Here is a 15,757-nt window from a genome sequence, read left to right as displayed (position 1 = left end):
CTTTGTAGACCCCATCAACATGTCCCTGAGTCAAAATATCCATGTTGACAAGTCAGGTGCCCTCTTTCTGGAAAACATTTTCTGCATATTGACTAATTCTTGCTTAGTGAGTGCAGTTCATCTCGTGAGAAAGACATGGGACACATCATGTTTTCTCAAGAGGTGAGAAAAAGGTGAGAGAGGGTGGGAGAATTGCTTCTGCTGTCCCCCTGTTCCTGGAAGACCCTGAGTGCTCAGCTAGCGCTGTCTGGCTGCTGCCTGAGGCCGGGCACCATTATTTTTCCAGCTGACTCTTTACTACCGATCAGAGAGGTGAAGGAAAGAGAGGTGACACCACGTGCCTACTGTATGCCAAGGTGGGGCCATCATTGCCTGGGGCTTCCTCACGCATGCACAGAGGTAAAAGTGTGCGCTTGTCTCGTCAGTTATCCTGGGCCCATCTCCTACCCTCTAGTCCTTTGCCTACCACTACGAAGGAAGAAACCCAAAAAGAGGGAGAGGAAGAAGAGGCTAGGGGCAGGAAACAGCAGGCTTGAGGGGGAGGGGGATTCAGGGACAACACCTAAATCCCCATCGCCCCCAGACCCCTGCTTTCCTGCCTTGGGCGTCCCCTTCCCCTGGATTTGCCAGTTCCTCTGTCAAAACAGGGATGATCTCACTCCCTCCAAGTACATATGTCCTGGTGTCCAGACCTGCTCCCCTCCTGCTTCCCAAATCTCTGTGGCCCGCGTTCAGCACATATTAGAACACTGCCTGCCACTAAGTATAGAAAGGTGCACAAGGCCCACTCTCTGCCCAGGAGGAGCCCCAGCCAATGGGGGTGTTGGACCCAGAAACAAAGCATTTCGGTGTGGTGTAGAAAGTACTGTCTCAGAGGCTGGGGAAGGGCCTGAGCTCATGAACAGCTTCCACAGGGAGACAGAGCTTGAGTTCAGTCTTGAAGGTGATAGAGTTGTCCACAAAGAAGAGGGGAGGAAGGAGCCCCTGGGGCTGGAGCCTCACATCACAACCCGAATGCCGTTAGCTCCCCCTGGCGCTGGCTTGGGGGACAAGCAAGTCTGGAGGCAGGGACAGTGGAGGGAAAGGCTGATGGCGTGGAGCCCTGAAGAGCTAAGCCAGGGGCAGGGAGACGGCACAGGGAGGGGCCCAACGGGGTCAAGAAGTGTTTGGGAGGTGGAATCCGCATGACTGCAGGACTGGGGGAGGAGGCAGAAGCCAGGTGACAGCCCATGCTTGGGGGCTGAGGAGGCAGGACAGTGAGTGACAGCTGCCATCTCAAGGAGCTTGACTGAGAAGGACAGGCAAGGATTAGGGCAACAGCCAGAGTGACACTGATGAAGGGAGACTTCTGGGTCATGGCTCTGAGTGACAATGTCTAGTGTGTGCCCATGAGGGTGGTGGCTGAAGTGGGGCCCCAAAAGGGCATGGATGCTGGGGCAGGTGGGGGGCTCCTCCCCGCCATGGAGCAGAGACAGACTGCTGGGGATTTCATGTGACTCTGTGTGATGTACCCCCACACAGTGCTCACTGAGTAGATGTCGGCGGCCCCTCTCACTCTTCTGCCTCCCTCTCCGGTCCATCCCTCCCTTTCTCCCCTCTGCCTGCCTTCCTGCTTCTCTAGGGCTCAGCATCCCTCCTAGCCCTCCGTCCTCCCCTGCCCCACCGCCACACGCACAGATCATTTATAAAAACATTTGTCAAGCATGGCCCACAGCTCCTGATGGCAGTTCTCTCATGGTTCACTCGTTCCTCAGACATAATGTACAAGAGGTCCTGGATCCCAGCTGGAGCCAGCAAATCCTGCCGGCTGACCTGGGCCATGGCTGTTCCTGATGGTCTCCACCACTGACACTCATTTCCTCACCTGGCTCCAAGGACCGGTGTGCACAGCTGGATGACACCGTCATTCACCCCAGTCCAGCCACAGTCCTGGATCTCCTACTGCGTGCCGGTCCCTGACTAGGCGTTCAGGACCTGCCGAGAGGACTGAGACTCTGGAGCCTCTCACCATCTTTGCAAAGACTGCAGGGCAGAAAAGTTAAATTAACAGTCCACAGCGCCAATGAAGTTCTAGACAATTGCAGAAGAGAGTCACAGGCATGATCAATTGCCAGAGTAATTGTGCCGATAGCCATCGCCACGAGGAGCACAGAGCAGGGAAAGTCGGAGGCAGGGAGATTACGCAAAGATTGATGGGCTGCAGGCAGGATGGTGTTTGGGTCCAAATTCCACCAGTGACATCATGTGACCTTGACAGTGTGCTTTCCCTTCTCTCCAGTGGCCCTCTCTGTAGAGGGAGCGGTTGTCGAGAGAGGTTACTGAGATCCCTTCGAGCACTGACATTTCCAGGCACGTAGGGCTGCGCTGGTCAGGAAGGGTGGAGGAAGAAGTGAACCATGAGCCTTGCTCACCGGAGCAATCCAGAACAGAACTGGGGCTGCGAGAAGCGGAGAAGCGCGTGCCTCCTCTACTTGCCCTTTACCGCTACCCCCAGCAGTGTCTCCTGATGGCTCAAATGAGCCATCTAGATAATGCAGCGATACATGGAAACAGAAATTTCCCACGGACCGAGCCCTTACACCCTGAGGGCTGGGATGGGCACGGCAGATCTCCCTACCCCGATTTTGCCGCAGAGAAAACCAAGATGCAAAAGAGAGAAAGGACTCACCCAAGGTCCCCCTGGGAAGTAGAGGCACAGCCCAGAGTGGGGTGAGAGGAATGAGGTGCTTCATATATCTCCAAGTGGGGTTGGCCCCCACCAGTGTCCCCGCAGAAAGGTGGCACTGACAGGCCACCATGCCGCACACTAGCGCGCTCGCATCTCAGGATCCGGCAGGCAGCCACTTTGATTTGCTGCTAATTCTTTATTTTAAAAAGATTCACAACTCAATTACATCAGGTAACAATGGCTCACAGTCAATAATACAAAACGCAAACCCAATAAACATCCATTCTGACCAGGGGGCATGGATTGAGATGAGGAAAGACAAAACAAAACAAAAAAAAAAAAATTACAGCATCAACTCGTCAAGAACAGTATCTTGTAATTTCCAGTAAATTGGAAGCACTGCAAGTCATTTTCCCCACATGAGTGGCAGCTATATTAATTTGTTGTCATTCGTCAACCATCAAAAATAAATTGTTTACAAGGGATGGGGAGCCGCTGCAGAGAGCCGGGCTGAGGTTATGTGTGACATGATTCCTAGGACTGGGTTGGGGGGGGGGTCTTCCGAAGGGCCAAGCCTGCCTGTGCCCCCACCGGTTCCCTACAGAGGTGGCTCCTGGGTGAAACCCACAGCCTTGACCCCAGGCTCCTCTGGCCATGCCCCACTCCACCTGCTGCCCCATTCTCTAGAAATCCGGGGCTCGTTCACTCACTTGCTTCCCCCTCCCAGAAGTCACCCCCGGAAGCAGAAGGGACAGGCTCACCCACCGGGGTGCATCAGAACAGCAGCTACTATGTTGCTCACTGACTGCCCTCCAGGCACTGAATTAGGTCCCTTATAGGTATTATCTTATTTAATGATCAGAACAATTTTTCAAGGTAGATACTATCATCTCCCTTTTGTGGATAGGGAAACTAACTGGAGCTCAAAGGGGGTAAATGACCCACCCAAAGGTTACACAGCTAATGAGTAACACTGCCTGGGGCCAGGACCAGGAGAGGTAAGCAAGGTGCCCTCAGGCACAAAATTTAAGAAGGCGCCTGCTCTCCAGGTCGGCCAGGTGCGGGGTCCCCACCTGGGAGGGATGTCCCTCACCCACTCCAGGGCCTTGAACAACAGCTTGGATTTGGATCCAGGTCTGTCTGTATTCAAGCCCATGCTTGTCTCCTTGTGGCACAGCCCACTCCAGCGATGAGCATTGTAAGTAGCGACTAGAAGCTTCCAAAGGAGTGCAGCTCTACGGTGGGATGTCGGAGGGCTGACGAGGGAGGCGCTGCTTCTCCTACAATTAGTCCAGGCAGGCAGTCACCTGCTCCCCTGGTTTTAAGCCAGTCCCTAGTCCAGGGCGGAAATGTGGAGCTGAGGCCAACACAGGAAAGTAAAATCCGGCTGTTGACAGCTGGTGGCCAAGCTCTGCTCTCTACTCTATGGAGCCAACCCAGCCTAGAGTCCTACCTTGCACTTGGCATCCTCATGCAGTCTTTTCAAATCCATTACTTCTCCCCATGAGGGCAGGGGTCCTTGTCCTCATTTTCTCTCTTCTCAGGCAAGCTGAAGCTCCTAGAGGTTAACCAGTTTGCCCCAAGTCACACAGCCAGCAGAGCGCCCAGTGTGTGACTCAGAACTCGGCCCTCTTTGCATCCCACCTCATTGCCAAGAGCTAGGTCTAGACCTAGATGGGGCTGGGGGACTGGGGTTCATATCTGGGGGGGGGGGGCAGGAGAAATAGGAAAGAAGGGCTAGGGAGGAAAAAGGAGGCAGGAGCAAACAACTTCTAAAATATAATAATTTGGCTAAATTTAATCATGTGCAAGAGTTCAGAATGATTCATAATGTATGCAGATTGATGCAAATGACTATGCAAATGATTCAGGAAGGGCTGAGCAGGGTATAGCTTACCGCTCAGCCATAGCACAAGTGGGCAGGACAAGGTCTCTGTCTCGGGTAGCAGTTCTCCAAGCAAAGAACACCTTCAGGTTGAAAGAATTTTCTCTACAACCTGATGAAGCCCTGGAAACATGGAGTAGTGGGCAGAACCAAGGCGGGGGGCCCGACCACATGCTCTCTCTAGATTCTGTGCAGACCATCCCTAGAACCCCAGCTCCACCCACCCCTGCCCCAGGCTTCCCTTCCCTGAGCTAAATAATCCTGCTGCTTTCCTGTCACCTGAAAAGCCTCCCTTTTCCCTCGGACTTTTAATAGTCCTGGGCACCTTCTCCCTTTCTAATGAGTCAGGAGCAAGGATGGGCCAGTAGCGTCTCGGACCACCCTCTCCGTGCATCCAGAAAAGCCTTGCAACAGCATGTGGGAAAGAAAATGGCCTTTTTGAGGGAATCGGGGCTTGGAGCGGGGTCTGCCAATGACTGGCTGTGTAGCCTCATGTGAGTTACTGAGTCCCTCTGAGTCTCAGTGTCCTCATCTGTCCAGTGAATTACTAACAGCTACTATTTATGGCTACTGGGGGATGTCCTATGCGTTCATGCCTGCCACCTTGTAGGATGCTCAGGAACTGGCCCCTGCCCCTCTCTGCAGACCTACATCCTCTCACAGCCCCGCTCCAGCCACCTGCTGCAGCCACACTGACCAGCGGCTTTCCTGACTCTTCACTTCTGCTCACACAGGCCTGACTCCTCTCCTCCATCACTTTCTGCCTGTGTGAGAGTCCTACCCATCCATCATCTCTGCCGTGAGGCCAAGTTCAGACTTCTGTCCCCAATGTCCAGCAGCGGCATGCCTGTCACAGTCCTGTCCCAAGCCCTGAACACCTGACTGCCCTGACTTTGTGCGGAGATTTGTCACTTTCTCAGGGCTGTCACCCATGATCTCTTGTTGATTCTGAACCTCTCCGCTACCCTGTGAGTTCAGAGAAGAAGATGCGGTTCTTCTTTGACTACAGAAGAGGCTGGGATTCCAAGAGGACACCCAGTTAGGAAAGGGTCTACTCTGGTCAGAGAACCCCAGAACCTCTTTGCCTCCCTAATATATCCACCCTCAGGGTAAGACTTCTCTTTTCATAACTATAACTGCCTCTCCAGTTTCTTTGGAAGCCCCATGAAAGGCTGAAGCTCATCCCCAAGTCTCCCCTCATGCACAGAGCCTTAAACCGCGTCGGCTTTCAGTGAGCTCCAATCAGTGTCTGGTCACCGACAGGGTGACAGACATCAGAGACTCTCCATGGCATTCCACGGAGACCTCAGTTCTTCTCCTGCCACGTTAGCAATCAGCCAGCCCTCCAGGCTTCTCTCTGCACAGAGGGGCTTAGCTCTGCCTTGGGAGAGCCCCCAGGAGGCCCCTTGCACACTTGGAATGTGGGCCATTTCCTAGAATTACAGGTGGAGAAGCCCCCACATGCACACATGTACAAAACCGCCTCGCATCTCTTCCCGAATGCTTTTCATAAAGGACCTTGGATCTGAATACACGGGGACATGAAAACCTCCCAAGGCCCTTTCCCTTGCACATGGCCTCTGGGGAGGCGTTTGTAACTGGTGTGGCGCTCTCTTCAAGACATGCTGTTTTTCTGATGAGTTTCGCCAATTGAATTCTCCTCTTCCATCTCAACAACCTAAGAGGCACAGAAATAATCCTGTGCTTCCCTCCCCCCCCCACTCTGTTTTTGTTCATCACGATTGGTTGTTTTCTGCACACACATGGCTCTCGAAAGAGTTACTAGTGGGATGGGAATAAACAGTCTGCACTCAGAAACACTGCTCACCTCGGTCATTCCATGTGGGACTTCCTTGTGTCAAGACCCGGGGAGGAATCTTGAAAACTGTGTACCCAGTCAATTACTGCTACTTCCACCATTAATAATAATAATACATAATATAAGTTGTAATAATTATATAATACTATGGAATAACTTATATATCAGCCACAATTCTATGACTACGAGTCTTAATTCCTTTAATCTCACGCACACATGTGCTAGACATTAGGTTGGCTTATTGTCCCCATTTTACAGATGTGGACCAAGGAAAGTTAAGTCATTTGTCTAAAGTCACATGAGTCCTTTGATCTCAGACGGGGAGAGAAACTGTAATGGGACATTCCAGGTATTCAGGAAATCATCACCCCAACCCCCCCCCATTAAAACAGAACAGACTCTTCCTGTCTTCCTTCTCTCTTTGTCCCTCTCTTTCTCTCTTATACCCCATACTAGTTCTTTACCTTCCTGGCTCTGGGAATGAGGCAGTTCCCTATCCCTCTATAAACCAGACCGTCCTCTCCTGACTGTGGGGAGAGGAAACCTCCTTTCCGACTTCATGGGCTGATGCAAGGTGGTGGGGGGAGAACCATCAGGACCTCAATGGTGGTGTGCTGAGCCCACGGGGAGCTGCTGGGTCGGCAGGAAGGGACTCAGTCTTCATGTGCTTTGTTCCGTTGCAGCATCTCAGGCTACGGAGCTGCTGGTGGGAAAGGCGGGAAGAACACCATGATGCGGTCCCACGGCGTGTCTGTGCTGGGCATCTTCAACCTGGAGAAGGGCGACATGCTGTATATCCTAGTTGGACAACAGGGGGAAGACGCCTGCCCCAGCGTAAGTGCCCAGAGCAGGGACCTCTCCTTCACACTCACCAGGACCCAGGCGGCCCCTCGGAGGGCATCACCCTGGATACCCTCCTTCTGGGAGCTCACGTTCAAAGTTGGCAGGACTCACCCCTCACTCTGCTTACAAATACCCCTCCTTTTCCAGGCCCATTTGGGTGTATGAGAAAGCGGGTGGTATGGCTGTTGGGGTTTCACATCCCCACAGGAACCAAGGTGGAGGCATGGGTTTCAAGAGTAACCCTTAAAACTAAAGATCCTCCTTGAATGGGCAAATGGTTGTTCTTCTCAGCAGACTACAAACTAAAGCCCATCTCCTAAACTTTCTTGCTGGGGCACCATAGTCTTTAGCCCTATTATCATAAACAGGACATTTTACAGAGGAGAAAATCCAGAGTACAGAAGAGTAGGGACTCTGGCTCCTGCTTGTGCCGTGCTCCGCCCTTGCTTGGGCCTTGGTTTCTATGCCCTTCCCCACTTAAAGCCATCAATTGACAAGCCAGACTGCCATTGTCTACAGCCCCAGAGGCAGCCTGTCATTCTGGTGTCTGATCCCATTGCGGTATCCACCTGTCAGACAAGGAGAGCTCCAACAGCAGGCCTTGAGAAAGCCGGTAGTGATCTGAAATCGCCAGGAGAATGGGACTTCGAAGACTAACAAAGCAGCAGCCGTGGAGACCTGGGGCATCCCAGTTGTTTGCCCCTTGTCTGTGTTGGGGGAGACAGGACCCTGGTGGTGCGGGCTGTCCTGGCAGGAATTCAACACCGTGATGCCAGGCCCCACTGTCCCCTGAAGCCCAGCTTCCACCCAGGGCGGGGCCAAGGCACGGAGATGGGTTCTAGCGCCCAGGACCCAGGGCCCCTTCCCCAAGAGTTTATTCAAGAGTCGCCTCGGGGGACTGATGTGGGAACAAGGACGACCCAGAAAGCAGTACAATTCCACAGAATAAGCTCAGGACTCCTAAAAGCTGGGCCCCAGTCTGGGAGCAAGGAGGAAAGCACAGCACCCATCCCCCACCCCCACCAGACAGGGTTTAAACAAGGCAACAGGCAGGAGTCAGCTCCGCAGGTGCAACCTTGCACACGAGAAATGTCTGGACTCCAACTTTTATTTAGCAACTACAATCAGGACTTTCGAACCTGATATAATATATTAAGTCATTAAGTTACAGGCTGCTGTAATTTCCACAGGAATGTATTGAGTGCTAATGTAATTCTTTCATCTAAGCAGAAAGATTGCATTGACTTCTGCAAGGGACTTTTACTTGATTGGATTGTAATCAGTTATGTCTTTTCACAGGACCAAGTCCTTTTTATTTTTAATTCAATTGTAATCTACTTGTTCCTCGGGGCTGCTGCACTTTATCATTTTATTAATCAACCTACTTGCTCTCAAACTTCGGGAATGCACAGGGAGAGTTCCGAAGAAGCCCATTCTCAGCCACACCCCCTGCTGGTGGGGCCGGGCATAGCAGGGATGGGGTTGGGGAGGGGTGGGGGTCTGGGTCATGGGTCTTCCCTGTGGCTCCACACCTCCCCCATCAGGAGTCAGTGGGAGAGAGAGAAAGAAAGCTCTTTTATGGCACTACCTGCACCTCCAGTCCTCTCTCGGCAGAAAAATGGTGCCTAGAGAGGATCCCCTAGAGAATGGGGTGCACGCTATGAATTAAACTGCGGGATTTGGCAGCTTTCCTGGTTCACATCTGTGTGAAGTTGCTCTTCTTCTGTGCCTGGCCACACCTGAGCCTGGGATGGGCTCCAGCCGCTGGAAACCCTTCAGCTACTGCTTCTCCAGTTCCTCCCAAGCCTCGTCTGGTGGCATGGGTTTCTTGACTTCAGCACTATTGACATTTTGGAGCAAATGAGTCTTTGTTGTGGGCGACTGTCATGGGCACTGTAGGCTCTCTAGCAGGGTCCCTGGCCTCTATCCACCCAATGCCAGGAGCATCCCCCAGTATTAATGATCACAAATGTATCCAGACATTGCCAGATGTCCCCAGGGGAGCAAAACCACTGGCCTAGATGTTAAATTGTACAACTTCCATCACTCACAAGGCAAAAATTGTGAGGGGTCAGCCCTCACCCAGACAGCCCCCAATTCATTCAAATGTATTCGGCAAATATCTATCAAGTACCTTCCATGCACCAGTCACTGTTCTAGCAACTTGAGATATATCCACAAACAAAAGAAAGATCTTTGCTCTGAAGGAGCTAATATTCCCATTGGGGGAGGAGGGTTGAACAATGACTAGTAGTATCAGTCAATAAAAACACCTGGAAGTGAATGTGTTCCAGTGAACGGAAGTAGGGTGACAAGAGTCAGGTGTGCAGGGCAGGTTGCAATGGTAGAGAGGGTGGTCGAGGGAAGCCTATTGAACAAATGACAGCTGAGCAGAGTCCTGAAAGGGATCGAACCAGGAGCATATCTGGGGATGCTAGCCAAGCAGAAGCCAGGGCGCTGAGGTGGGAGAGTGCCTGGCGTACTCTCGATCAGCTGGGGTGTGTTGGGGGAGCAAGAGGGAGAGTCGGTGAGAGATGAGGTGATCGGGCCACCATCAGGACATTTTTAAGCCATAGGAGGGTTTTGAGCCTAAAGGTGGGTTAGGGAGCTGCTGTGATTTGTACATTATAAGACTCCCTCTGGCCTCTGTACAGCAGATAGCCCCCTTGGGACCAAGGGAAGAGTCAGCATGATGAATTCAGTGGTTACTGCATTCATCCGGGCAAGAGATGATGGTGGCTCGGATGAAGATGGCAACAGGGGCTGAATTCTGGGCATATTTGGAATGCAAAATCAAAAAGGATTTCCTGCCCAACTAGATGAAGAACTGAGACAAAGAAAGCATCAAGGATGACTCCAAGAACTGCACACAGGAGCCATGGGAACAAAGGAACTGCTGTCACCTGAGCTGGGAATGCTGTGGAAGGAGCAGGTTTGGGGACGAGGTTAGGAGAGGTCTGGTGGACAGCCAGGTAGAGACTTCTGGTAGCCAACGGAGATGGGCCACTGGACTTGAGGAGCAAAGTCTAAACGGAGATAGACATTTGGGAGACGTCAGCATAAAATCGAGCTAGGATGAGATTGACTAGGGAGCAGTACTGATTAAGAGGAAGACCAAGGGCTGAGCCCCAGGGACCCCCACCATGTAGAGGTCAGGGCAAAGAAGAGCAGAGAAAGCTGAGGGGAAGGAGCCATGGATGGCAGAGGAGATTCCAGAAGGTGTGGCCTCCTGGAAGTCAGGCCAAGAAAGTCTATCATGGAGATGTGATCAAGTCTGCCAAACGCTGCTGCTACATCCGGCAAGAGGCAGACTGAGAATCCACCCTTCTTCGCCTCCCCCACCAGATTTTTTTTTTAAGATTTTATTTATTTATTTATTTATTTATTTATTTATTTATTTATTTGAGAGACAGAGACGATACTGACAGATAGCGGAGAGAGCACAAGCCAGGAGGAGAGGGAGAAGCAGGCTCCCACTGAGCAGGGAGCCCCATGGGGCGTCTGGATCCCAGGACCCTGGGATCATGACCCAAGCCAAAGGCAGCCACTTAACCAACTGAGCCACCCAGGCACCCCTCCCCCACCCAATTTAAAGGAGAAGCCCAGGGGTGTGGCGGGGGATGGACGTGAGTCTGGGCTCTCGTTAGAAGAAAGGCCATTCCCCAGCCCAACTGATCCCTCCTTCCCACTCCTGCAATCCCAGCCATCTGCAGATTCTGTTCCCAGGAAGAGGGCATCCCCAAAGGGTGGACACCACCCCCCCCGGACAGAGAGGAGGAGGAGAGCAGGGTCTGAGGGGATGGACCTTCTTAGTACCACTGGTTCAGACTGGACAGCCCTCGATGTGCACAGGAGGACGCAGGTCCAGGGAAGTGAGGTGCCTTGCCCAACATGGCTCAGCCAATCTCCAGCACAGTCAGTCAAGAAGCCAGATTGGACCCTGTGTTTTGTGCTCTGCTCTGCCCAGCGGACAGCCCACATTTGGGTCCCCTGCCCCCGGGGCTCAGCCCTTGGGGCATGGCCCTGGCATGTCACGCCCACCCCAGGCAGCAGTTAGCAGGGTTTCCTCCCAGCACTCCCCACCCCCCCCCGCCACCCCCCTTCTGGACAGCACTGCGCACACGTACAGGAGAAATGTCAGCTCTCTACAGTAGCAATTCAGAACCTTCCACCCACACTAAATCCACTCTAAAAGATATCAAATTATTTCCATCATTAAATCCAAAATGCCATAAAACAAATTGCATCTTGGCTATTTATCTGGAAATTTCTCTAGTACTCATTGCAGGCACCCCTGAGTGCTTTAGCATAAGGAGTGGCTCAAGATGAATTGCCGTGTCCACTGGCTGGTTACACAGCAGCGTTCAATGGAAACGTGATGTTTTATTGGCCTTTTTTCTAATAAGTGAAAGAAAAGCCATTTTCCTCTGAAGTCGGGTGGATGTTTGGAGCGTTCTTCTTAGCTCTTGTGCCCAGCAGGCAGGCTGGCTCTCCCTGAAGCATTGTCCTCTTTATTCAGGGATTCCAGGATTCTGTGTCAGGGGGATTTCCTGCACGTCCCCAGGGACTCCTGGATGCCTGGGTCCACACCAGAACCGTGTGAAATAACAGCAGCTGTCTATTCAGCCCCTAACACAGGACACACGATCCTCCGTCCACACAGCCTGCGGCATCTACACTCCCATTCCACACCTGGAGGTCAGAGAGGTTGAGCGCCTCCTCCTCAGTCACCCAGAGAGGTTGAGCGCCTCCTCCTCAGACACCCAGGGTGTCTGCAGATTCCTGGGGTCACACCCAGTTCTCCGTGATGGACACAGAGAGCTCCATGGAGGGCTGCGTCAGGGGATTTCTGGAGGCAGGAAGTGGGACCTTAGATGGGAGGGAAGAGATGTCCAAACCGGAGAAATGATTTTCCCATAGATGGGCTGGGACTAAATCCAAGCCTGGCCAGGCACTGCTGTGCTCTCCTCCCATGATACTTCAGAACTGCAACTGCTCAAACAACCTTCAATGGCTCACCACTGCCTAGAGAATGAAGTCTGATTGTATTCAAGGCTTCTGGCCATTATCTGACTGTCCTTACCTGTCGCATTTACACTCCCTCCAGCCCTACCTCCCTACCTAGGGCCTTGGTCATCCCCTCTTCAGAGTCCAGAGGATCCTAACAGGTCCTCCTGGACTATCTATCTGTCCTAAAGTGGACTTTTCTGAACCAAAGAGACTCCTTATGCTTTCCCTCAAATCCCCCCCTCACCTCTTTCTCTCTGGGCTCATGCTACTCTCTTCTCCTGGAATGCCCTGACTTTCCCCCATTCTCTGTTTTAAAAAATCTCCCTATGCCAAGCCCAGCTCCCTATGCCAAGCCCAACACCACCTCCTACAGGCAGTCCTCCTTGATTACCAGTCAGCAACAAAGTTGCTTGTTGTCCCCCAACTTTGCATGCATTTTCTATCTAAGCTACCTTAGGGTCCTTCTCTAATACTCTCTAGTGACAGTTATCTCTCTGTGTGTAGATAGATAGCTAGATAGCTAGCTAGCGAGATAGGGACAGTTTATCAATCTATAGATACATAACATATATCTATATCTATGTATATATATCTATATATCTATAGATATATAGATATCTTCAACTTAACTGTAAGCTATTTGAGAGGTCATCAGAGCCTATCATGAAGCATAGAAGGTCTGTCTGCTGAGAAGTAGAGAACCTTGGGCACCAACCTGAGAGGTACTTTTTGTTTCTACAGACAAACCGATTAATCCAGAAAGTGTGCATTGGTGAGAACAACGTGATAGAAGAAGAGATCCGTGTGAACAGGAGTGTGCATGAGTGGGCAGGAGGGGGTGGAGGTGGAGGCGGAGCCACGTACGTGTTTAAGGTAAGGCCTGCTGCCCAGCTGCCATGGGCAGTGACTCGTGTGTGTCACGGATCTGTCCTGTCAGATCCTCATGACAGCTCTGGGAATGCAACACCTCAGGCGTCCTTAGCCCCATCTAAAGATGAGCAAAGCAAGGCCCAGAGGGATGTAGGGTCCCTGTCTGTCCAAAAAAAAGGCAGCTTCTTCTCTTGCAGACGTATCATCTCGATGTCCCCATGCAGGCCTTGCTGTCCCTGCCGCAGAGTTCCAGAGGGTCCCACGGTGCCCTCCTCTGTCCCAAGGTGGGCTTTTCTGACATGATCAGAAGCAGGCAAAGGCTTCTTGCTAGGTCCTCCCACCAGGACAGTGATGCTGAGGGCTTCATCATGAAGTTGTGGAGGTCAGAGCCAAGACCCCAGAGAGTGGGGAGGAAAGAGGGAGCAGAGAGACGAGCTTCTGAGCACCAGCACCCAGTCCTCTGAGGCTAATGTGAGAAGCTTCAGGAAAAGATCCATCCCACCTGCTGATATTCATATATTTAGATCTAGATTCATATATTTAGATCGTCTTTGACTGAACCCCGACGGATAGAGGAGCTGGAGGAGGGGGGCGGTGAGAGCAGATAGGTTGCTGGAACATGAGGTCAGAGCCCTGAGACCACGGCCCAGCAAACACTCTGACACTTTAAACACAGCAGTGGCTCAGGGGTCCCCAGAGTGGGAGCCCCGCCCGCTTTCTCAATCTCTGATCGTCTCCCCGGGCAGATGAAGGATGGCGTGCCAGTGCCCCTGATCATTGCAGCCGGCGGTGGCGGCAGGGCCTATGGGGCCAAGACAGACACGTTCCACCCAGAGAGACTGGAGAATAACTCCTCGGTTCTGGGGCTGAACGGCAACTCTGGAGCCGCAGGTAAGGCGCCGCGAGCCTGCGCTTCCCTGGGATGGACCCCCAAGACTGCGTGAGCTCGGGCTCGGCCGGGAGCCGTCACACACCTGTGTTTCCGCGGCTGGTGCTTGAGAAGCTGGGAGCTCTGGATACTGGTACCCACGTTGAGGGAGGAAGGGCGGGCCGCAGCTTGTGGACCTGGCGGCGTCTTTGCTGATGTGGGGTTTGAATTGCAAAGGTCACGGAGCACAGGAGACAGGTGGCTGCACTGGGACAGGCAGCCCAGCCTCCCTGGGTTTCCTCAAATGCAGCTGGACGTGAGCCGATGGAAGAAGTGCCGGCAGAGTCAGGCCTCCTAGTCCCTGTGTGGGTGCCTCCAGGCCCTGGGCTACCAGCTCGCACGTCTGGCCTGGCAATCCGTGCTCGCGAGTGAGAGCCAGCCACACAAAGATCAGAGACAGACACTGAAGGGGGTGTGAATTCGGATTCCTCTGAAGCCAGCCATGTCTGAAGGGAAAATGCAGTTCAGTTTTGTATTTTCTTTTCTCCACAATCAGACCAAGGATCTTTAGAAGCATTTAAGTTTCAAGGTTAATTAAACAAACACTCAACCTTCCCTTCGAGTGAGAGAAGGAAGCGTAGAAAGAGGGGTTGGGGTCTCAGTGAGGACAACCCAGCGCTATTCTTGGTGCCCCTGCAGGTTGTTTTCTTTTCCATACATTTGCTTAAAAGCTGTAAGACAGGGGCGCCTGGGTGGCACAGCGTTTAAGCGTCTGCCTTCGGCTCAGGGCGTGATCCCAGCGTTATGGGATCGAGCCCCACATCAGGCTCCTCCGCTATGAGCCTGCTTCTTCCTCTCCCACTCCCCCTGCTTGTGTTCCCTCTCTCGCTGGCTGTCTCTCTTTCTGTCAAATAAATAAATAAAATCTTTAAAAAAAAAAAAAAGCTGTAAGACAGAGTAGGGGATCAGAAACCCCCTGAGCCGGGAACCCCGCAGGGCACAAGGGTAGAGTGGCGGGCACAGGGGAGGGAGGGCAGACACGGCATCAGGGCCCGGTCATTCTCATCCACGCTCATGGCCCACTTCAGGTCCCTAATGTTGCTGAGGGGCCTTCCCTTTGCCACGAGACATCAAAGGCCCTGAACGGCGCACACGCCATCCTCCGGCTAGCAGAAGGGAGGCCAGCCGCTTGAAACCCGAGCTGGATGCCACAGGACTGCAGCGTCCCAAGCTGGTTTACCTGGGGGCCTTGATTCAGTTCTGATCGTCCCTGTTCTAGACTGAGCTTGTTCCTGACCTTGGCCTCCTGTCCTAAAACCCAGCTCCTCTCTAGCACAGTAGTGCTCTCCTTCCACAGCTCCCCCACCTCGATGTCTCCCTGCTGCCCCCTCGGGGTCCAGAAGAGCCTCTGCCACACATTCTTCCAGAAGGCCCTTCTAGGCCAGTTAACACTCGTGGTTCTGCAGACCCACGCACTGCTGTTTCTCCAGGTCCTCACCACCCGGCACCTGCTGGAACGGAAAGTACTGTGGGGTCTTTGCAGTAGGCCGCCTGTTGAAATGTCATACGAAACAATATAGGGGGAGACAAAGAGGGTCCTGGAATCTCAAGGGCCAGCAGGAGAGATTGATTGTGGTTAACCTGTGGCCTGAAGATAAAGTTGCATTCAACCTCGGCTCTGTAAATAGCATTTCCTCCGTGAGAGTTCAGAGCAGCCCCAGGCAGTGGGAAGCACAGCCCCAACAGCTGTCATCACAAGGGGACTGCCCACCTCTTCCCCCGACCCCCTCCCAC

The 15,757-nt window shown here is 52.8% G+C and overlaps 1 protein-coding gene across 1 annotated transcript in view; it reads left to right on the top strand.

Annotated features, from left to right (window-relative positions):
* ALK (ALK receptor tyrosine kinase) overlaps positions 1-15,757 on the top strand; it is a 674,923-nt gene that overhangs the window by 622,744 nt on the left and 36,422 nt on the right. Inside the window, exons 13-15 of the mRNA XM_008700561.2 lie at positions 7,056-7,206; positions 12,967-13,098; positions 13,842-13,986. Of these exons, the coding sequence (XP_008698783.2) occupies positions 7,056-7,206; positions 12,967-13,098; positions 13,842-13,986 (428 nt within the window). The remainder of the gene's footprint in view (positions 1-7,055; positions 7,207-12,966; positions 13,099-13,841; positions 13,987-15,757) is intronic.

The sequence above is a fragment of the Ursus maritimus genome, unplaced genomic scaffold (assembly GCF_017311325.1).
Source record: "Ursus maritimus isolate PB19 unplaced genomic scaffold, ASM1731132v1 scaffold_6, whole genome shotgun sequence".
Taxonomy (NCBI): domain Eukaryota; kingdom Metazoa; phylum Chordata; class Mammalia; order Carnivora; family Ursidae; genus Ursus; species Ursus maritimus.
This window is presented reverse-complemented; position numbering and strand designations above follow the sequence as displayed.